Source organism: Echinops telfairi, unplaced genomic scaffold (genome assembly GCF_000313985.2).
Source record: "Echinops telfairi isolate 266 unplaced genomic scaffold, ASM31398v2 ScPeMD7_7421;HRSCAF=8459, whole genome shotgun sequence".
In the NCBI taxonomy this organism is placed as follows: Eukaryota; Metazoa; Chordata; class Mammalia; order Afrosoricida; family Tenrecidae; genus Echinops; species Echinops telfairi.
The window spans coordinates 15,275,309-15,297,875 of record NW_022111321.1 but is presented as its reverse complement, the minus strand read 5'-3'; the positions used below and the strand labels follow the sequence as shown (position 1 = coordinate 15,297,875).

The following is a 22,567-nucleotide window of genomic DNA, read 5'->3' as shown; positions in this document are numbered from 1 at the left end:
TCATGATCACACATGTTGGTGTGCTGCTTCCATGTGGGCTTTGTTGCTTCTGGGCTAGATGGCCGCTTGTTTACTTTCAAGCCTTTAAGTCCCCAGATGCTATAGGTCTTGATAGCCAGGCACCATCAGCCTTCTTTTAAAAAAATTTTTATTTTGGCTTATTGAGGGCTCTTACAGCTCTTATCACAATCCATACATATTGTCAAACACATCATTACATATGTTGTCATCATCTTTTTAAAAACATTTTCCTTCTACTTGAGCCCCTGGCATCACCTTCTCATTTTTCCACCTCCAACCCCAACCTACCTCCCTCCCCCTTGCCCCGTTGATAATTTATTAATTAATCTTTTTTTTTTCATGTCTTACACCAACTGCTGTCTCATTTCACCCACTTTTCTGCTGCCCATCCCCTTATTGGTCCTGAGGGGTTTACCTGTTCTGGATTCCCTATGTTTTGAGCTCTCATCTGTACCCGTATACATGCTCTGGTCTAGCTGGATTGGTAAGGTAGAATTGGGGGAATGGTATTAGGGGGAGGAGGGAGAGCATTAGAGTACTAGAGGAAGGTTGTGTGTTTCATCGGTGCTATACTGCACCCTGACCGACTCTTTTCTTCCTTGTGGCCATGCTGACAAGGGGGGGTCCAACTGACTACTGATGGGTTTTGGGTCTCCACCCTGCTTTCCCTCTCATTCCCATTGATAAGCCTTTTGTTTGTTTTGTTTTGGGTCTTTGATGCCTGAAAACTGATCCCATCGACACCTTATGATTACTTCATGATCACTTCAATTTATCTTTTTACAAACTCTCCTGGATAACACTTTTTATTTAGTTCTTATTCTTTTATTGACAGTTAGGGGTCATAGGACAGTTTTACAGACAACAGATAAAAAAGTCCCAAGACAACAAAGTGTACAATGAGACATGTTAATACTCTTCACCCTCATCCTCTCCATCTGCACTATCTGCTCCCACCTCCTCATAGTCCTTCTCCAGGGCAGCCATGTCCTCCCAGGCCTCAGAGAACTCTCCTTCCTCCATGCCCTCACCCACGTACCAGTGGACAAAGGCACGCTTGGCGTACATCAGGTTAAACTTGTGGTCCAGGCGAGCCCAGGCCTCAGCAACGACTGTGGTGTAGCTCAGCCTGCACACAGCTCGCTGCACCTTGGCCAGGTCTCCGCCAGGGACCACAGTGGGAGGCTGGTAATTAATGCCAACCTTGAAGCCAGTGGGACACCAGTCCACAAACTGATGCTGCGCTTGGTCTTGATGGTGGCAATGGCAGCATTGACATCTTTGGGAACCACATAACCATGGTACAACAGGCAGCAGGCCATGTATTTACCATGGTGGGGTCACATTTCACCATCTGGTTAGCTGGCTCAAAGCAAGCATTGGTGATCTCTGCTACAGAAAGCTGTTTGTGGTAAGCTTTCTCAGTAGAGATGACAGGGGCGTATGTGGCCAGAGGGAAGTGGATGCGGGGGTAGGGCACCAGGTTGGTCTAGAATTCTGTCAGATCTGCATTCAGGGCACCATCAAATCTGAGGGAAGCAGTAATGGAGGACACGATCTGGCTAATCAGGCGGTTAAGGTTGGTATAGGTTGGGCGCTCGATATCAAGGTTCCTACCACAGATGTCATAGATGGCCTCATTGTCCACCATGAAGGCATAATCTGAGTGCTCCAGGGTGGTGTGGGTGGTGAGGATGGAGTTTTAGGGCTCAACTACAGCTGTGGACACCTGGGGGGCAGGGTAGATGGAGAACTCCAGCTTGGACTTCTTGCCATAATCAACTGAGAGGCGTTCCATCAGCAGGGATGTGAACCTGGAACCGGTGCCCCCACCGAAGCTGTGGAAAATCAAGAAGCCCTGGAGACCCATGCACTGATCAGGGCCAGCTTGCGGATTCTGTCCAGGACGAGGTCGATGATCTCCTTGCCGATGGTGTAGTGCCCACGGGCATAATTGTTGGCAGCATCCTCCTTGCCCGTGATGAGCTGCTTAGGGTGGAAGAGCTAGCAGTAGGTGCCAGTGCGAACTTCATCAATGACTGTGGGCTCCGTGTCTACAAACACGGCCTGGGCACATGCTTGCCAGCACCCGTCTCACTGAAGAAGGTGTTGAAGGAGTCATCCCCTCCCCCAGTGGTCTTGTCACTGGGCATCTGGCCATCGGGCTGGATGCTGTGTTCCAGACGGTAGAGCTCCTAGCAGGCATTGCTGATCTGGACACTGGCCTGGCCGACGTGGATGGAGATGCACTCACGCATGTTGGGGCTCATACGGGCTACGTGGGGCGAGAGGTGAAGAAAGGAGGACGACAGGAGCCTCCCACTGACAGACTACCAAGGAGTCCGGGGGAGAAGTCGAGTCACCTTTTTCACTGATGCTAATTTAACATGTAAAGGTATGTTTTATACGTTGACAAATATATAGCAACTGCCTAGTATGTGCTATATGCCATCACTTGTCTGCCTGTTTGTTGATCTGTGGTGGCTTCTGTGTCGCTGTGATGCTGTAAAATAGGAATCACTGGTATTTAATAGGCCAATAGGGTCACCCAAAGTGAGCAGGTTTCATTTGAGATTCAACACTAAGCAGAGACTACAAAGAAGGAATTGGCTGTCCACTTCAGAAGAATTAGCCCCTGACAACCTATGCATCAAAACTTTGTCAGAAGGCCTAAGAATGGAGCAGAGATCATGGCAGAGGATGGGCCCCTCAGATCAGAATTCACTGCCTCCGAGTCAGTGCTGACTTACAGAGACCCCCTGTGAGTTTCTGAGACTGTAACTGTTTACAGGAGTTGAAAGTCCAGTTTCTCTCTCTCTCTCTCTCTCAGAGTTGATGGTGGTTTCGAACTGCCGACCATGTGGATTGCAGCCCAGATGTGTAATCACTGCACCACCAGGGCTCATTTGAAATGTGACTGAGGAGAAGCCACTTACTCAAAGTAGTCAGTCATAGTGGCATGAATGGAGGAAAGCCTCTGGGATCTTCATTTGCACCTGGGGCACAACTCAAAATGAGAAGCAGCAGCCTCAAGCATCTACTAGTAACCAGATCGCGGAATGTAGGAAGTATGGATTTAGGATACAATGGAATACATAAAGATTGATAGCCAAGGCATTAATGAACTGAAATAGACTGATATTGGACATTTGGAATCAGAAATTCAGATGGCCTGCTGTGCGGGGAGTGACACAGAAAAGAGGAGTGGCTTGGATTCATTGTAAAAAGGGCTTTCAAGACCCATCTTGAAGTACATTGAGTCTGTAATAGGATGCTGTCTATTCACCTTCAAGGAAATCCAATCAACACAACTATTATTCAAATGGATGCACTGACCCCCAAAGCAAGTGATTAAGAAATTGAAGAATGTTACCAACTTCTTCAGTCTGAAACAGATCAAACATGCAATCAAGAGGCATTGATATTTACTGGTGATTCGAATGAAACATTCTAAACAAATAAGGAGAATCAGTATTTGGAAAATATGACCTTAGTGACGGGAATGAAGCTGGAGAGGCAATGATAGAATTTTGCAAGACCAACGACTTGTTAATAGCAGATACCTTTGACCAACAACTCAATGGTGACTATATATACTTCTCCAGATGAACTAAACAGAAATAAAACTGATCCCATCTTGGGAAAAAATGATAGAGCAGTTCATTATGAGCTCCTTGCTAAAACCAGCTTAAGGGATGACGGTAAAAGAGACCATCAATTGCTTACATGTAAGTTCTGCTTGAAACTGAAGAAATGAAAATAAGTCCCCAAGACCTTCAGTTCATCCCACCTGACTTTTGAGAACTTTAAACACTAATTACAGAAGACCTGAGCAGCTGTGAGAGGACATCAAGACCATCATTCATGACCATCATTCAAAAGGTCATTCATTAAAAAGACTGAAAAGAAAGAAAAGATCAGCATGGATATAAGAAGAGACTCTGAAACTTGCTTTTAATCACATAGTAGCTAAGGCAAATGGAAGAAATGATGAACTGAAAAAGTTGAACAGAACATTTCAAAGAGTATCTCAAGAAAACAAAGTAAAATATTATAATGAAATATGCAAAGACTAGAGTTAGAAAACCAAAAAAGGAAGAACGTGCTTAGCATATCTCAAACTGAAAGAACTGAAGAAAATATTCAAGCTTTTCATTTGCAACACTGAAAAATTATATGGGCAAAACATTGAATGATGCAGGAAGCATCCAAGGAAGCTGGGACTAGCACACAGAACCACTGTACCATAAAGAACTAGTTGATATTGCACCATGTCTGCAGGTGCCATATGAACAAGAACCAATGTTACTAAAGGAAGAAGTAGTACTGAGAGCATTAGCCAAAAATGAACCCCCAGGAACTGATGGAATCAGTGGAAGCACTCACTGGTCTGCACCAGAAAATCTAGAAAACAGCTACTCGGCTAACTGACTGGAAAAGATCCATATTTGTTTCCATTCCAAAGTAAGGTGACTAAACAGAATGCTCAAACTATAGAAAAATATCATTGAAGTCATATGCAAGTAAAATTTGTTTTGAAGATCATTCAACAACAGTTGTCGCAGTACATCAACAGAGAGCTGCCAGAGGTTCAGGCCAGATTCAGAACAGAAGGTGGAACAAAGGATATCTTTGCTGATGTTAGATGTATCTTGACTGAAACCAGAGAATACCAGAAGATGTTTACTTGTGTTTTCTTGACTATGCCAAGGCATTGGACTGTGGGGATCCTAACATCCTGGATAGCCTTGAGAAGAATGGGAATTCTAGGATATTTCATTGTGCTCATGTGGAACTTGTACTTGGATCAAGAGGTAGTTGGTGGGACAGAACAAGGGAACGCTGCCTCCTTATTATCAGGCAAGTGTTGGACAGCGTTGTGGCTGTTGGATTACAACTCAGTGTTACAAAGACCAAAAGGTTCACAACTGGACCAGTAGGTAACATCTTGATAAATGGAGAAAAAGTTGACGTTGCCAAGGACTTTTTGTCTTGAATCAACAATCAATATTCATGGGGAAAGCAGTCAAGAGATTAAAGGATGCATTGCATTGGGCAAATGTGCTGCACAAGACCTTGTTAGAGTGTTTGGAAGCAGGGAGGTTACTTTGAGGACTAAGATGTGCCTGACCCAAGCTATAGTATTTTTGATGGTCTCATATGCATGTGAAAGTTGGACATCGAATAAGAAAGATTGAACAAGAAGCAATGCATTTGAATTATGGTCCTGGAGAAAAATATTAATAGTACCAAAAGAATGAACAAATCTGTCTTGGAAGCTGTATGGCTATAGTTCTCCTTAGAGGAAAGGATGGGGAGAGTTGGTCTCATGCACCTTGGACATGATATCAGGAGAGACCAATCCCTGGAGAAGGACATCATGCTTGGTAAAGTAGAGGAACAGCAAAAAGGAGGGAGGCCCTCGATAAGATGGATTGACCCAATGGCTGCAACAGTGAGCATAAAAACAGTTGTGAGGAGGGTCCAGGAGTAGGTGGTGTTTTCTTCAGTTGTACCTAAGGTCGCTATGAGTCCGAAGCGCCTCGATGGCACCTAAGTACCATATGGGCTGCATGTTTGAGTAACAGAATGAGTGGTAGTTTCCAGATGGGACGACCAACAAACACAACCAAGATGAATGGCGAAGCAAATGCAATAGCAACATGACTGGCATTTTCAGCACTAGTAGGTATTGAATCAAGTGTAGCCAAGGGGTCCTCCAGAGCATTCTTTTTATTATCCAGAAGTGGTCATTGTGGAAGTTCAGCTAGCCATTGTAGCTTCAAAGTTCACCACACCGGATATATTCAGGGGGTTTTGCAATGGATGGTGATCTTGCTTGTTTGGGAAGAATGTTTTCACATTATGGAATCAAATGTTTTCGCTTATTTGTATTAAATTTAGCAAAAATGTAAACAGTTTAGAATCCCATTTTACAATGTTTTTAAGGCTGGAATCTAGCATGATATTCTATTTTTACTGATGTCACATTCAAAATCGTGTTCTTATATTTTGACAAAATTGTTCTTTAGTATAAGAAAAATAACATAATTGTATATCACTAATTTCTGAGACTTAAATGGACAATACGTTTGGAAGTATGGCTGAAATAACAACAGCAACAAAAACTTGTTCTGACAAAACCAATTATTCCGTAGCAAGATCCAATGTCATAGAATGCCTTCTCATCTGGTCAGAACATTTATCATATCATTTTTGTTTCTATATAGCTGTCCCCGCTCCCCAGAGAGGTATGCAGCATCAGAAATCAATGCAATTTTACCCTCCATTTTGGCTCACTAGCTTGGGCGGCACAAGGGTTAAGTGCTTGGTTGCTAACCCAAAGCTTGGCAGTTAAACCACCAAGGGGCTCCGTGGGAGAAAGACAGTGTGATTTGTTTCTGTAAAAATCACAGCCAAGAAAACTTCTATAGTGGAGCCCTATGCGGTCACACGAGGTTGCTATAAATCAGAACTGATTTGCTGGCACCCAACAACAACATACTTAATACACATTTAGGGATTGTACAGGAAGAAAGAGGTTTCTTTCTATTTCCATTTAATTAAATGAATTCAGTTCAATGCACTCATTCATTCAACAAATATTTATTAAGCACCTACAATATGCCAGGCACTGTGCTGGGTGCTGGGGATACAACTGTGAACAAGATAGACACAATCCCTGCCCTCAAGGAGCTTACAGTCTAGTAGTTATACAGACAAGTACACAGGCAATTACAATGCAGTGTGGTAAGTGCTGTGATGGGGAAAGACATTAAGAAGGGCACCTAAGTCAGTCTCATAGGCAGGGAGTGGTAGATAATCACTGAAACCTTTCTAGGGCAAGTCAAAGTTGATTTGTAGTGAAGAAGGAGTACAAGTTAATTAGGTGGAGAGGAGGCAGGGAAGAGTGTTACACATTGAGGAAATAGTATATGCAGTGTCTCATGTGCTGCTTTTGAGGCTCACTGGGGGGGGGGGGAGATGTTGGGGGCGTGGCGCATGATAAGAGATGTTTGGAAGATAGCAAAGGCCAGTTCATAAAGGGTCTCATATGCTCTCCTCAAGAGCTTGGGGTTTTCCTGAGGGACCTGTGTGTGTGTTAACAGATTTCCTTTTTTTTTTTTTTTCCTTCTTATGATTTCTCTGATTACAACACAGAGATTGAATGGGGTTGGGGTGCAGATATCAAGCATTGAGTCAATGAGAACAATCCATCACCTTTTCCAACATTTACTTCTGTGATATCACCCTGTGCTCTCCACAGACCATAATGTTATATACATTCTTTCCACAAGCCACTGGCCTTCACAACTCAGGGCCACCTAGGAAAACGCAACTCATTCTTCAAGGCCAGACTTCCACAATCATCCTAAATTGTGCTTTCTAACATGATCCCTAAATACTATAGGTTTTTGTTTGCTTGTTTTAACTATTACAGCACTTATTATTTCAAAGGAACTAGACTTTCTTTCCAAACACATTAATTTCGTCCACACATAACCTATTTGTTATAAATAAGCACTTTGCACTGAGAATAAAGACTAATTCTTCATTTGCTGTCTACCCCAAACCACAATTAATGCCTGCAAGTGATTCAAATGGAACAACGAGACTAGGGGGAGAAGCCCAGGAGACACCATTTTATGCAGCAAAATACAGTTAAATAAAATTTCAATACACAATTACAGGATTTGATGTCGTTATGACAATGGTTGATTTCCCGACTCAAAGACGCCATCTTTGACAATTTAACCTGCTAACAAGTCAGAGGTCTGTAAAAGAAGCGTAGCGTAGTATGCAAAAATAAAGACTAGCTACATTTTCCAATATGACCCACCACGTGACCTCTGAAATCCCGCCTCTTAGTCTTCTAACTTCTCAGATAACTTTTATAATGATAAGAAAAAACCTTTAAGCTCTGTAGATATTATAAGAACATCTGTTGTTTTTATTCTTTTCGGTGGGTATAAAAACCACAATTTTGTACATACAACGAGATTATAAATAATATCGGTACCATGAGTGACCCGTAGTCTCTCTTGATTCTACATTGCAGAGTGATGATGTTTGCCTAACATTTTTCTTCTTTTTGTTTTCGTTCCTGGAAGTGAGACCGATGCAGTCTGTGGACAGTGACTTATGTAACAGAGTGAAGGGTACACAAACAAGATGACCAACAACTTTTATAAAAAGAAAAAAAAAGTCTGAAAAGTTTATTACAGTGATGGCATTTATATTAATTATTGCAATGTATTGTTCCCTAAGATGGTTAGAAAAAAGAATCGTGTTGTCCTCTACTGAATTTACGTCAGTTAAAAAGCAAGCATGTTTCAGTATTTTTTTTCTCCAAAGTAAGTTGTAAATACTCTCTTTAATAATTTTTTTTCACAGGATTTACATGTTTGTTTATTATTTTCTTATCACAGTTTAGTGACTTGTTTTCTCTGCTGGACATCCATCCATTGACTAGATGGGTGTGCTGGAGCCCCAGTTTAGCATGTCCATTGACTTCTCTATCTAGTGTATCCCTTGCAGGAAGGCAAAGGCCTTTCTGAGCAAGAACTTCACAGTTGAATTCGCTATATCGCAAGTCTGATTAGTTTTTTGTTTTTTTTTGTTTTTAAGTCCACTCGAGTGAAATTTGTTGCTGTTAATATACCCACCCCAACTTCCCTCCCCCCACCCCCATTCCCCGAAAAAAACCTAAATTGTGAATTTTCCTGATATAAAATCTGAGTTTGGGATTCCGAGCTGAGCTCATGCACACGTTGCTGCTGCGGACGTCCGTCAGTCCGTCCGTCCGTCCGTCCGTCGGGCGCATACGGACGCCCTTCCCGCTGCGGCCAAAGGTGGTTCACCAAGACCCGTGCTCGGCGTGTCCATCGGGGCTGCGTTTCCCTCAGTCACCGACAGTTTAATTAAGGCACTCAATTATGTTTTTGGTTTTTAGGGTAGGTCCGATGCAATGACAGCCAATCCTGAACTCTGTCTAATGGCAGCTCCAGTGTGGACGGCCTTGGGGCAGTCGGGCGTCAGGACGCGGCCGTTTTCTCCCACGCTCCCCGTGATGGATAATCGGGCTTTGTTCCGTATGGCTTCAGAAAAAGTCAGCTGGGGGCAGGAAAGGGAACAAAGAGAAGGCGGAGTGTTACAATTCTTCTGTTCCATCTGCCAGCTCTGGCACAGCAAACACCAACAATATCAATGTTTTAGACATCTGCATTTTCCCCGTATTCTTTTGGTTCTATAGAAACTGGTAATAAGGGGAAGGGAAAGCTTAGCTCCACTGGCAGATGAATCTGCCTAGAGTTTGATGGTCTATCTAATTCTAAAAACATACAGGTAGATTTTGCTTAGTAAATGTGGGCAGTAGCTACGTAGTGATTAGCTGCATTGGACACTGCTAGCGCTCTGCGCCCTAGTCAAGCCTAAGAGCTCCATTATGTTTGGACAATATCCTTGATGTGTACATATATATGTAAGCATTTCTTTCTTTATATATGTATCTATATACATATATAGAGAACATTGTTCGACATTCTTTTTATTGCCTTGTTAAATGTCTTTACAATGCAAGGATTATCCTCTTAATATTGTGATGACTCGTCTAAACATACTATGCAGACAGTTCATAACTAGCCTTCCTGTTCTCACAACAAAGCCCTCGCCACAGACACCCTCACTCATTCACACTTGTTAGAGACATGACCCGCAACAGCACAGTTAGTGACATCTAGTTCACTCGAGGCCTACCTTGGACATGATGGCTCATATTTTAAAAGTGTGCGTATAGGGGTAGACTCTAAGTGACATTTTTTAATATCTCCCGAATGGTCATCGCAAGGGGAAGTCCCATAATAAGATTATGGGCTCGGGGCTATGGAGTCCTGATCCTCTTCCTGTTCTTGGTTTCATTAGTAGCAGGTTACATTACAGAGAGGACAAACAGGTGATGATTTGATGTAAATTTTATTACTATCTGTTTGTTGCCCTTAAGTTTTTTCCAATACTAACTCACAGAGGAAAAGTGAGGCAAATGAAATATTTCATAAGTTTGTTATAGCCCAGACCACAACTCCATCATATCTTGATTTTCTACTCTGAATTTACATTTATCCTTCTTTTTGGGGAAATGCTGTCCCTTAATTTATTTAGTTTTTGGAATTTAATATTAGAATGACTATATACTAAATAATTAAGTTAGATAATCAAACAAAAGAATGTCATCATGAAATTGTTTATAAATCGGCTACCCTGATGAGTTAAACGCATTGAAGTCAAAATTTTAATGGCATAATATATCTAAAAAATTTTTAAAAGGCCAACCTCATATATTTGCTTTATTGAGTAGTTTCAAACTTCACATTTGTCTTCATAATCAGAAAACATTATGATTTATTGTTTTACACTATGCAATATTGATAAATATAATGAGGCATTTTTTGAAAAACAAAATTCCTACCTGGTTATCTTCTATTATTCTCTTGAAACTTTTATTTGGCACATACATAATAAACACTCAGTAAATATTTGTTAAATGAAGGAGTGTTCATATTCAGAAACATACGTTTTTTTTCTTCCTATAAATGAAACTGACAGGATAAAATTCTAAATAATACCTTTATCAAAACTTTTAGTAATGCATATTCCTTTAGAAAAAACTCTACATGAAAGTAATGCTCACTGTTTCAAATTGAACAGAAGCTGTATTTTACCAGACCAGTGAAGAACAGAGAAGTGAAATAATTCCTTCAATTCAACAAACTTTTAAGAGGATCCTTCAATCAAAAATCTCACTCAGATGGCAGCATCTCATCATGGAATTAGGAAGTGGCATGACTGCTACGGTTTCACTTTTCAAAGTGAGACTCTTGGGAGGTTTTGTCTTAGAGATGAGGATTTTCCTACCTCGTATTAGAGTGCAAATGTTTTTGGGTATGAGAGTGCAAAGATCATTAGTAGAGTAGCATGGTCAAACACATCTCTAAGTAAAATGTTATATTTAGGCAATAAAGGTCAAGGATCAGTAACTTCTAGTTGGATGATCTCTTGGTTTTCAATGTTACATGTTATGGAGCACTGATGATATAGTGGGCTACTAGGTGGGAAGTCAGTGGTTCAAACCCACTGGCTATTTGTGGGAGAAAGATGAAGCATTCTGCTTCTATAAAGTTACACCACTTTGGAAGTCCTCTCTGGTGTCACTGTGAATTGGCATGAACTTGGCAGCATTTGGTTTGGGTTTTACATGGACATTTTTGAGATCAGAACCCTTTGGTACCCTACGGAACAGTAACCTATGAGGACCCCATTCGTTGAAATAGATTCAACTTGTCTGCAATGTGAGCAAGTTCACCTCATAATGCTGTCAAAATAATTGGTTGGGGAAACTGAGTTGGTATTTTTTGTTCTAATTTGGGGAAAATCTCTCTGAAACTTTGTAAGGATTAAACTGAAAAAAATTTCCCATGATAGAAAAGGTAGCTTCATATCGACTCAGTTTGTCAGAAAACATGTCTACAAAAAACCAAACAAACAGCCATGTCCACAGTGTTTTCACCTCTGTGAATTGACGGTTTCATTAGTAATTGTCCTTCCTCAAATTGGAAGATCACTTTCTCAAATCTCTGAGATCACTGATGTGCAGGTGCATGAGGTTACTGACATCCCGGTTATGAGTCACGGTAATTAGATGTTGGTAAGAAGGGCTTACCTTTGTCTGTTTCTTTTTAGAAACTTTATATGCATCTTAGGAAATATAAAAGTTCCATGTACGTTTGCCCGGCATAGCCTCAAAGGTGCACATTGTTCTTACTAACAGCTATATTGGGCTTTGCACTCTGGAGTATCTCAAGCACTCAAAGTCTCTCATGGGTTCAAAGGCTCACTTATCATTGTAATCGGAATGAGCAGCCGATTCAATTGACCATTATGTATAATTTTAGAAAAGTGGTTTTAGAGACTTGATTTTAGGAAGAGCAATAACAAATGCTTTCAAATCTTATTTTGTTAAGTGTGCCCAGTGTTATTATAGGGGGGGAAAGTATTGAACATCATTTTAGAGTCTTAAAAAAAAGATCTCAAATCCCCATAAAATACTGAATGCTTATAAGATTTAAAAAAAATTTTTGGTGACATGAGAGAATGTAAGTAAAGCTGCCCCTGCTTGCTTAAAAGCAATAGGAATGGGGGGAAAGCCCAATAACAACCCACTGTAAATTGTTATCTTTTACTGAATCTTTCTACATATGTAGTTGAAATATTAGATGGAGAAATTTTTGTGTTGCCTAAAATACCAATTCACTTTAGTGATACCATGAACAGAAAAGGAGCATTTCATAAAAGAAACATGAATCGCGGTCCATATTCTGGCCATCGTTCCTGCCTAAGGCTCTGCTTCAAGGGCTATTGTCAGATGAACAAGTAGTTTTTTCTTTTTCTTTCTTTCTTTTAGAAGGTAGTCTGATGGTTAATGTAAAATGAAGTAGAATAACAACAACAACTACCCCGTGCTGTGCAGTCAGTTCCACCTCGTAACAACCTTGTACGACAGAGGAGAACGAACTGCCCCGTAGGGTTTTCAGGACTGTTCATTTTTACAGAAGCAAAATGTCATGTCTTTCTCCCACTGCCTGCTAGCAAGTCCAAACCTGGGGCTTTCTCGAGAGCAAAGGAGCGCTTTACCCAGTGTGCCTTCAGGGCATCCATACAAATTAGAATAAGAACTAAAATTCACTTAGCACTGACTGAGTGCCTGCCACTTTCTTGGGGCTTTTATGTTGTTTTCCAGAAAATAATATGACCTTATAAAAAAGAGACAACTGTCTAGGCTTTGAGCATTTGAAATGGGCTCTGCACTTATTTTGTTAACATTTACCCTAAAATTGGGCACAGGAAAGATTAGCCTGGGTTGTGTGCAAGGAGCCCAGATCCAGTTCCCAATTTCTCCCAAATTTCAAGTCGAATGAACTGTTAGATCATTTCGTGAGGCAATTCTGGAGATTCGTTTTTGCCTTTCTGACCCTCACAATGCAGATATCTATTGGCAACATAGAGTTTCAAACAGTACGTCTGCAGCCAAAGAAAACCGAACCACTTTGCGCTGAAGTTTTTAAAAAATATAAAGCTCTAAGTAGAAGCAAGCAATACCACCACTGGACAGACAGGTCACAACACTGCGTTTACAGGATGCATCACCCACTCGCTGTAGTAGGCCCTAAGTCCTACCCCTAAATTTTAATACTTTCGGTTCCATATACGTTGTAACCTTCTCTATAGGTTGCTAAATTCTGGGTATTCTGCGAGGAAGTTGGGTTAAAAGTCTGTGCACTCTTTGCCACCTTCATTCTCTTCGCTTCTGCCCTGGACTTGTAACAGAACTCTACCAAAGCCACCAGCATTGCCAAGCCCAAGCCGCCAACCAGAATGTAGAAGACGCCAGCTACGTTGCTCAGGCTCAGGGCACTTGTCTTGTCCTGGAGGGGCAGAAAGACAATCCAGTTAACTGTGGAAATGTCACATCCAGGAGTTAAAAGAACACGTAAATCAGACAGCAAGTGCATAATTTATCACGGAATCATTTACATGTCTTAGTCTCGGATATTTGTTTATGGATATCAACAGAAGCTTAGAGCTCTTGGGAGAAATGAAATTACGATGATTTCCAATAAACAGCATTCAATAACATCTGTAGCATGCTATCATTATTAAATCTGCAGTGAAAATAACTATCTTTAGCCATTTATAAGAATTTATTTTTATTGGGTGGCAGGAGTGGGCTTATTATTATAAAGTTTAGAAATGAGCATGTTTAAAATCCATTTACATAGGAAGAAGACCTGATTTCGCCTTGTTTCTTTTAAAACATACTTTGAGTTTTTGAAGTTTCTTCTGAAGAAGCCTAACTCATGTTTTCTCTTTAAGGAGCTAATGGTCTTGAAACTAGCAGTTGTGTACTTTCTTTATTACTATTTTTGCAAATATATGCAAATAGTGTACTAGAACACACTTTACTTGTTCTTTGAGTTGCATTTTTACAGGATCTTTAAAAAACACATAATAAATAGCATTAAACTAAAAACTAAAGTGGTCATTTGAGAAATAAATTATTTAGGTATGGTCAAAATTAAAGCTATTTTTAATTATTTAGAAATACAATTCCATTACCACTTTAAAATACTTAGAGATATATTTTTCTTCAAATCTTAAGCACATGTATTATATCACAATACATTCAGAAATAGCCAAGCACATAATTTTTTCAAAAATTGTAACAAATTTGGACTTTCCCCCACAAAATTATAAATATATTTATGATAGAACATTATTTGAAGAAGTTATTTTGTGTGGCATACCTGAAGGATGCCCTGTGGTCATCATCTTCTCGGCAGTATGTTTGATAGAAAATGTGATTCAGATGCTTACACAATTTTATTAGGGGAATGTTTAAGGGATGACCAGGTGGTCATGAGGTCAACTAACCAGATCAAAAACCTTAGTATTTTAGAAAGAAACCTTGTACTTCTAAGTATTTGAGATGACTATTTTATTAACTCCTGCAAGCTTGTCTCATTCAAGTTCAAAGATGAACAGAGGCGAAGCCCTGAAAAAGGATTGTTTCTTCCTTAGGGTAACTGAGATTCTCCATTTACAACAGTCCCTGGTTTAATGTCTTACAATGCCAATACTTTATTTTTCTAGAATCCTGTTTTTTCCTAGAAGATACCAGGAAAAAAATGTTAAAAAGAGGATCCTCAAGTATGGCTTTCAGGCACTGGTGCTGTGCTCTAGGGACTTGTACAAAAGTTTGGATTCCACCTGTTGCCTAGTTTGGCTCTAGAGTAAAAATGCAAGTGCTTCTAACACTGCTCTCATTTGCACTCAGCTGAATCAGGCCAGCATCACTTTAGAACAACCCGTGGACCAGAGATTTTAGAACTTGAGGGTATTATTCTTGTACGTCGATTTATTTTTTACAATCCTTTTGATTAAGAGGATAGAATTAAAAAGCTCACTCTGTTTATCTGTCAGCATGAAACTATAATAGGGCCTTTAAAAACTTCACAAGTGGAATGCTTGGCAATATCATGACAAAAGGCTGAATACACATTTATTTAATATTTAAAGTCGTTTTCTGAGTGACTACTGAGCAATTTCTCACTTCTTGCTTTGTGAGCACATAGTACTTGCAATGATAGATTTCCTGGTCTTTGCCTCCAAAACAAATCAATACAAGATCCAACCATAAAACCAATTAAAAAAAAAACCCACACTACTTTTATTAGTGGTACGTATATTTGAGACTACTATAAGTAATTTTATTATTTTATTTTAGCTTTTTCAGTTAATGGAAGTTTACGGAAAATATTTTCTAGGGGGGGGGAGCAGGTGACAATTACTCAAAAAGACAGTCTCTGTGGCTGAAATTTATGACATTAACTTTTAAATTTGGGCAGTGACTGAGGGTAGAGAGAAATGCTACTTTTACTATTTCCGCATACTGTTGATAATTGCTCCCGTTTACTGCTTTGTGAACGCAAGAGGAGGCCCGAACTGCAGCGACTGACCTTGCTTCCAGAGTCCTTGGGTCCGCATTCCCCTTTATCGTACCACCATTTGTTTTTCAGCTTGTCTAAGACGCCTGCCTCACTGAGTTTCAAAACGGCAAGGTTTACAGGAGTTCTTCACGTGGAAAATAACATAAATAACATTATAGATGTTATTTTATGTTATTCAAGTCAAACTACATTAGAATCGCATGGCAAAGTGACAGAGCAGAGCCACAGTTGGCGCTATGTCTGTACTGTAGGCCCAGGTTTGGAAACAGACATAAAACTGGGACCTGCTCCATCGCTTTAGGTAACAGGCACATACTGCTAGGGAGAATTTTAAAATAAAATGTATGCAATTACTGTGAACGCAAAACTATTGGCCTGAGTGCTTCTCTCATTTATAGGTTTTCCAACAGAAGTGTGAGGGTCATTAAAAAATTAAGAAGCTCTCCGCCCCTACCCCACCCTCCGTTTCAAATGAATGAAAGTGGCTGAAGCTTAAGAGCCGGACATAAATAGAAGCTAGACGGGACGGATTCCATTTCTTGTACGCGTTATGATACATCTAGTGGACTTTATCTTGGTGCTGTGAACTAATGTCTCATCACGCCCCACGGCTTCTTAACTTATCACTCTTCAGATGCCTTCACCAGGCTCCCCCAGAACCTGACGGAAAGAGCAGGGGGATTCTCTCGTGCAAAAGATCATTATAAGACGAACATGTACAATATTATTGTGAAGTATAATCCCATGCTGATGTTCTCCTTCTGAACAGCAGTGTTCAACAGAAAGAATACCATCAAGAACTATTTTCATCTTGAGTCTGCCATCTTAATTTATACCTAGTGAAGTGAGTATAGTACATTGCACCAATTCTTATCTGGATAACCAGAATTTTTCTCAAGAGAAAAACCCTTTCTCACTATAAGTCTCATTTATCTTTTGGAAAGTTTTTGTTTCCTTTGATACCAAGAACTATGTACTTGCACTCTGAGGAAGGTGTCAGGAATCACAGAGCATCAACATTACAGAGTCAAAGATTTCGTCCGCTCTTTATAGTCACATTAAATTCTGTGTGTATAATATGAAAAACAAGGGAGATAGCTGGGAAGCAGTAACTCCCAGGAAAAAATTTTTCTTGCTATCATTTTTATGCTTAGTTTGCTTTTGTTTTTAAGAACTTTCAGAGATAGACTCCCGATGCAGTGGCGCTCAACCTTCCTAAAGCCGCCACTCTAATAGTTCCTCATGTTGTGGTGCTGCCCAACCATAAAATTATTTTGATTGCTACTTCATAACTATCATTGTGCTGCTGTTGTGAATAGGGTGACCCCTGTGAAAGGGTCATTTGACCCCGAAAGGGGTCGCCACCCACAGGCTTCGAACTGCTGCCTTATAGCCTTCTGACTAGTGCTAGGCTGCCACATTACGTTGTGTGGCCATGTCTGCCAGTCATCACTTCTCTTAGGCCATGGTAAGGACATTGCGAGGCAGCACAGCATATACCTCTTTGGGTTCCATGGTATGGGGTATCTACAGTTAGATAACACCTTCACGATGATGATCATTAACATTTATTGAGCAATACCTGCCAGGCACTGTTAAAAGCATTTTACAGTTTTAATGATTATTATCACTTATATGTTGTAGACATGGAATCAAGGGCCAAGGAGGCTAAGCACTTCATGTAGAGTCACACAGGGAGTGGCTGATTCAGATTTCATAATACCGTGACTTCATAGCCCGTGCGATCGAAAAACATTAACAAAAGAAGAATCAGATGATAAGGATTCTTGTCAATTGCGTTTAGCAGTTAATGCACTAAAAGCTTATCATTCCTTATACCTTAGATTCTGAAAAAGTTTCTAAGATATAGTGTCACCTTTTTGTCTTTCTGGCTTCTGAATACAATTTAATTCTTTATCAATATTATAAGATCTTACTCCTATGGCTTTTGTTTATTCCACTTAAGAGATCATGTGAATGTGCTATATCTTCAAATACTTTGTTTAAATTGATTTTTGGATTAGCATTTGACATGAACACGATTTAAGAGTTGAGTAGGCCAAGGATTGTGTTGAATTGATGTGTTGGTTAATTTTGTTTCAGTTAATCCCGATTCTCCAGTGCTCTTTCCCCTCTGCCACCACTTTACGATTCGATCATTTCAAAAGCACCCCGGTGGAGCGAGGTAGGAACTGTGGAACCTCTGAGAGCGAAGCCACAGCCCATTTCTCGTCGTCAGAGATGGTCGCCACAGTGAGTGTGTCCCGGCAGTGCTCTGTGCATGTGGAGGCACTGAGGTTATTGTGAATGCAGAACGAGCTGACGGACCTCCCGCCCCCACCCCCCCCCACCCCCGTCAGCTCATCTGTCGGGAAATCAGGGAAGTCTAACTGCACTCTGAAAGGAGCAAGTGGAAGGCAGGCAGCCTGATGCCGAAAAGAGGAAACCATGAAAGAGGAGCATTCTGTTCCAGAGTCTTCCCAGAGGCATCGTTGAAGAAAAGAAAATTCCGAGTTACATGAAGACTGTTTTTGGCTTCTTAAAGTTCTCTTTCTCCCGACTCCAGCTACCCGTGCTGCTGCATAATCCCCATTGTCATTCACACCAGTCCAGTAGCTTGAGTTTACAGGGTCCCATTTGGTGGGCATTTAACATATAGGATATGCATCACTAACCAAAGGATCAGGAGTGGCAGAAGGGTTAAAGCGCTCTGCTGCTAACTGATGAACTCGGGAGTTCGAACCCACCAGCTACAGCACCGTAGAAAGAGGTGGCGGTCTGTGTCTGTCAATATGACCCACTTCAAACCCTATGGGGCAGGTCTACCTTGCTCCACAGGGCCAGTAGCAGTCGGAATTGACCTGAGACATGGGGATTTCTTATTGACTAAATTCAAGATTCAACTAGTGGAATTTCCCATTATTGGAGATTGTTTATGAGTCATCTTTCCATATTGATTTCTGTAGTAGTTTTTCTTTCCTGATATGACTGCATCTTTTCCATGACAAGTGTGGACTTTATTCTTGTATCATATTCATACTTCCCTGGGGGTGAAGGGGAGTAAACCATTTATAATAAACTTTAAAGTTAATAGTGGGTTGTAGTCTTCAAAATGCCAAGTTAACAACCAAGGACCATATTATCAAGTAGAGTTATTAGGGAATATATTGGTTGGTAAACATACTTATGAAAAGGATTTTTATTTTATATATATATATGGAGAGTGTGTGCTTTCCTATGCACAGAGGATAAACTACAAAGCAAACAAAAAACAAACAGTTTTGTAAATCTTTTTAGTACGGTGGGGCATTGATGGTTATATTTGCAACTAGAATCAGAATTACATGACTCACTTAAAACTTGTCATAAAATTCTAACAATGATGTGAGCTTGAACTAAACCACAATTAGTCAAAGGTGAAACTATTTCTTAGACATCACACTCAAGATAGGAGGACCGGTTGATTGTAAATTAGTAAATTCTATGATCTAATTCGCAAGAATGAGTATTCATTTCTCAGGAGCTTCAATGAACACACTTTGGTAATACAGGGTCTTCAGAAAGTTCATGAAAAAAGACCATGCTCTCTTAATTCCACTTTCCCCTGGATTTTAATTCGTTCTCATTTTAACAGTACTGAGGGAACACGTTTTCAAAGACAAATTTATAGCCCCCGTATCATGCCTCTCCATTTGGATTTATTTCAGTTAAGATGTTGTACACTTGTTCTTATATCTTCTATGAAATTTGAACACTTTACTGTAAAGCCTCCTGGTTGAGCAGCACACTGGCTTGAACTTGCTAGTACTGGGATTGGCAGTGGGTATGACTGCTCCGGTTGCCGTTGAATCAATTCTTCCTCATAGAGACCTTGTAGGAAAGGGTAGACCTGCCCTCCGGGATTGCTCAGATTGTAACTTCACACAAGCACACGCTCACGTCTTTCTCCCACTTTCCCCCCATGGGGTGGCTGGTGGGTTCGAGAGCTTACCTTTTCGCTTAGCAACCGGCTCTTCACCGACTGTGCCATCAGGGTTCCTTATTCAGTGAGCAGTGATTGCATATCCATTGGATATTTTGGAGTGCTTCATAGTGATTCTAAGTAGTCCAGCTGTTGGTTATGCAGTGGTTCTCAACCTGTGGGTCGCGACCCCTTTGGGGGTCGAATGACCCTTTCACAGGGGTCACCTGATTCATAACAGCAGCAAAATTATGGTTATGAAGTAGCAAGGAAAATAATTTGATGGTTGGGGGTCACCACCACATGAGGAACTGTATGAAAGGGTCGCAGATTCGGAAAGGTTGAGAACCACTGCTCTAGGGCATAGCCCCTTTGAGGGAAATGAAAGGGGCATGTTTGCTCCACTCACAAGTATTGGCCCAATTTCTGTTAGGGCTGAAGTTTAGCAATTGCCTCTTCCGTGGGAACTGTGGAAGTCACAATCCTGTGACCGACAAGTGGATGCTCTATCTCCTCTTGGGAACTTTTTGAATTAGGATGCTGCCGGACTACTGAATGCACCACGTCTGCCCGGACTGTCCGTGTGGGGTCCGAAGCGTCACTGAGTGTGAAGGGACTGGAGGGCTCTCCACTGCAGGCGTGTTTTCCGGCGCAGTACAGGTCTCCCTTCCTCACTGGTGAGTCACTGTGAGCAAAGCTCGTTTTCTCCGACGGAGATTCCGAGACTCGGGGACCAGGACCTCAGCGTGCTCATGCTGAGACGTCCGCGCATGCGTGCTTTCCCAATGTTCGTTTGCAGTCATTTGTCAGCAAAGGCTGGCTGCCTTCTTCAATTTAGTATTTTTCCTCCTCTTTGGAGTCAGACAGGCTAATGGTAGGGGAGAGGTACATTTCAAAAGAAAATCAGTCACTGATGCAGGTGAAAATTCTATATTAGAAGGTACAAAACCTCCAGATGAAAGAGCAACAGGCTCCCGTAACTTACTGTGATCAAAATTAGGTCAGACCATTCAAAATATTACCTTCATGTACAAATTCAGAGCGGATCATCATCAGCATTGAGAACATAACAACCTGTTCTCTAGGGGACAAATATTATGTCAATATGAGCCGTTTAGGATGTTCTTATTTTTAGTATTAAACCAAATTTTCACTCCCCTCAAAATACTGCTGTTTTACCTTGGATGAATGTTTTATATTAATTTGAATACATTTTAGAAAATTACTTATTATAATTTTTAAAAGTCACAGAATATAATTTTTTACTTCTGTGCGCTAAAAGTAATGGGCAGCGTACCTGTAACATACAGCAGTTTGCTTTTGGACAACGAGAAAGTGACATTAACACTTATTTTTGGAACAACATATCTACTGAGACTGTTTGGTACAAAAAGACATACTGGATGGACACAAGCATATCAGAATCTGAATTGTCCAATCCCTCATTCAAATAAATTAAAATATTCTTTTCAGTTACAGAGATTTTTCCCTCCCCAACCTATCTAATGCTCTTGCTTATGTTTATTTATTTCCATCTGGAAGGAGTTTAATGTTAAGGAAAATAAGACTTTATTATTCATTTTCATAGAAAAATATATCTATAAAGTAGTGCTTCCATATTCATAATGCAAATAACAATTTGCAGAAGCAGCTTTTCCCAATGTAATGGAATACCTTCATGTTTCTTTTCCTTAGAGGCAAATTTTATCACATTTCTAATTTTAAGGGAGGAAATGTTAGATTATCAGTGTAAACTTGATTAGCTTTCTCTGTGCATATGAGAGAGCTTCAGAACGTATGTGGAAACATTGAATGAAAAGACCATGGATTCTCCCATGAACTTTTTGACATCCTCTTACATATTCATATTTTTGTGTAAGCTATCAGAAATTTCTAGGTAAGTTAAACCTCCAAAATTTAGACAGAATGCACTTTAAGAAAAACATAATGAACAGTGCCCTTGTCATTCCTCTCCATACACGCTGACTTCCTCCAGAATCAGGAAAGACGGTCAGGATTGAGGGAGCAGAGGATTGGGTCTTGCCTTCCTTTGTGTCCACGAAGTCCACATGGCAAAGGTTGTTGCCCTTCTTTCACCAGAAACAGAGCTTGTTTGCTGGAAATAACACCAGTGAGGTGAATTTGAAAGGATCGAGAGGTCTCAAAATGTTAATGTGCTGAGCTACTTGTCAACAGGTTGGAGGTTCAAGCCCACCCCAAGTCACCTAGGCACAAAGGCTTGCCAACTTCCTTCTGAAAAATCAGCCAGCTGTTGAAAACCCTGTGGAGCACAGCTCTCTTCGGACACGCATTGATCATCTCCAACCAGGGCCTTTTCCCGTGGCTGGTGGCCCAGTGAGAACATGTATAGTCAATCAAGAACCCCCAGACAAATAGAATTTCGTGTCTTGCATAGTTCTCTAGATTTTAAAACAAGGACCATAATGTATAATTAAATTTTTTCATACTTCTTATATACACCAAGTGACAGAATGAACCCTGATGTTTTCCCTCTGTGGTTTGTTTTGTCTATGATCACTGGTATCTAGTTAAGTTTCTTGGGCAGGCTTAATATTTCACGTCATATTCCTCCTTATATATTTTTCTTCAGTCAATGCTAAAAAATATGAGTTATTTCATGAGGCTGGGACTACGTTCAGGATGAAGTGAAGACAAAATTGAGTTAATTTTCTTTATATCGATGTCCATTTTGTAGCTTGCCTCATATATGGAAGGGAAAAAAAAAGTCTAGTTCATGTGGCTGTCTTTGATTTAACTTTGTTAGAAGCCTAAGAACCTTAGCTGGAGAAAGACTTTCTGGTTTGGAATCTAGACAGGTCTGAGTGGAATTTACTTTATTGCTGCTCCCTACAAATGTTCAAGGTTCTAGCCCTGCCCTGGCGAAGAACACGAGACAGGACTTACCCATGCTGCTCTCTCCTTGCTTCACCACGTTGCTCTTTTACACAGTTGCAGCCCTTCCTGTTTTCCTAAACCAAGGTTCATAGGACAATAATATCCAAAA

At 40.6% G+C, this 22,567-nt stretch overlaps 1 protein-coding gene and 1 pseudogene across 6 annotated transcripts in view; both read right to left on the bottom strand.

Annotated features, from left to right (window-relative positions):
• Positions 1–915: 915 nt before the first annotated feature.
• LOC101651903 lies at positions 916–2,294 on the bottom strand (annotated as a pseudogene).
• Positions 2,295–8,721: 6,427 nt separating this feature from the next.
• GRIA4 (glutamate ionotropic receptor AMPA type subunit 4) overlaps positions 8,722–22,567 on the bottom strand; it is a 438,032-nt gene continuing 424,186 nt past the window's right edge. Inside the window, exons 14-16 of one of the 6 annotated variants that reach the window (XM_004708994.2) lie at positions 15,591–15,705; positions 13,365–13,499; positions 8,722–9,135 (exon numbers count right to left, since the gene is read on the bottom strand). In XM_004708994.2, the coding sequence (XP_004709051.1) occupies positions 8,971–9,135; positions 13,365–13,499; positions 15,591–15,705 (415 nt within the window). In that variant the 3' untranslated portion in view covers positions 8,722–8,970. Of the gene's footprint in view, positions 9,136–13,251; positions 13,500–15,585; positions 15,706–22,567 lie in introns of those variants that run through there. The other 5 variants (XM_045297724.1, XM_045297723.1, XM_004708995.2 and 2 more) reach the window with 5 other exon arrangements.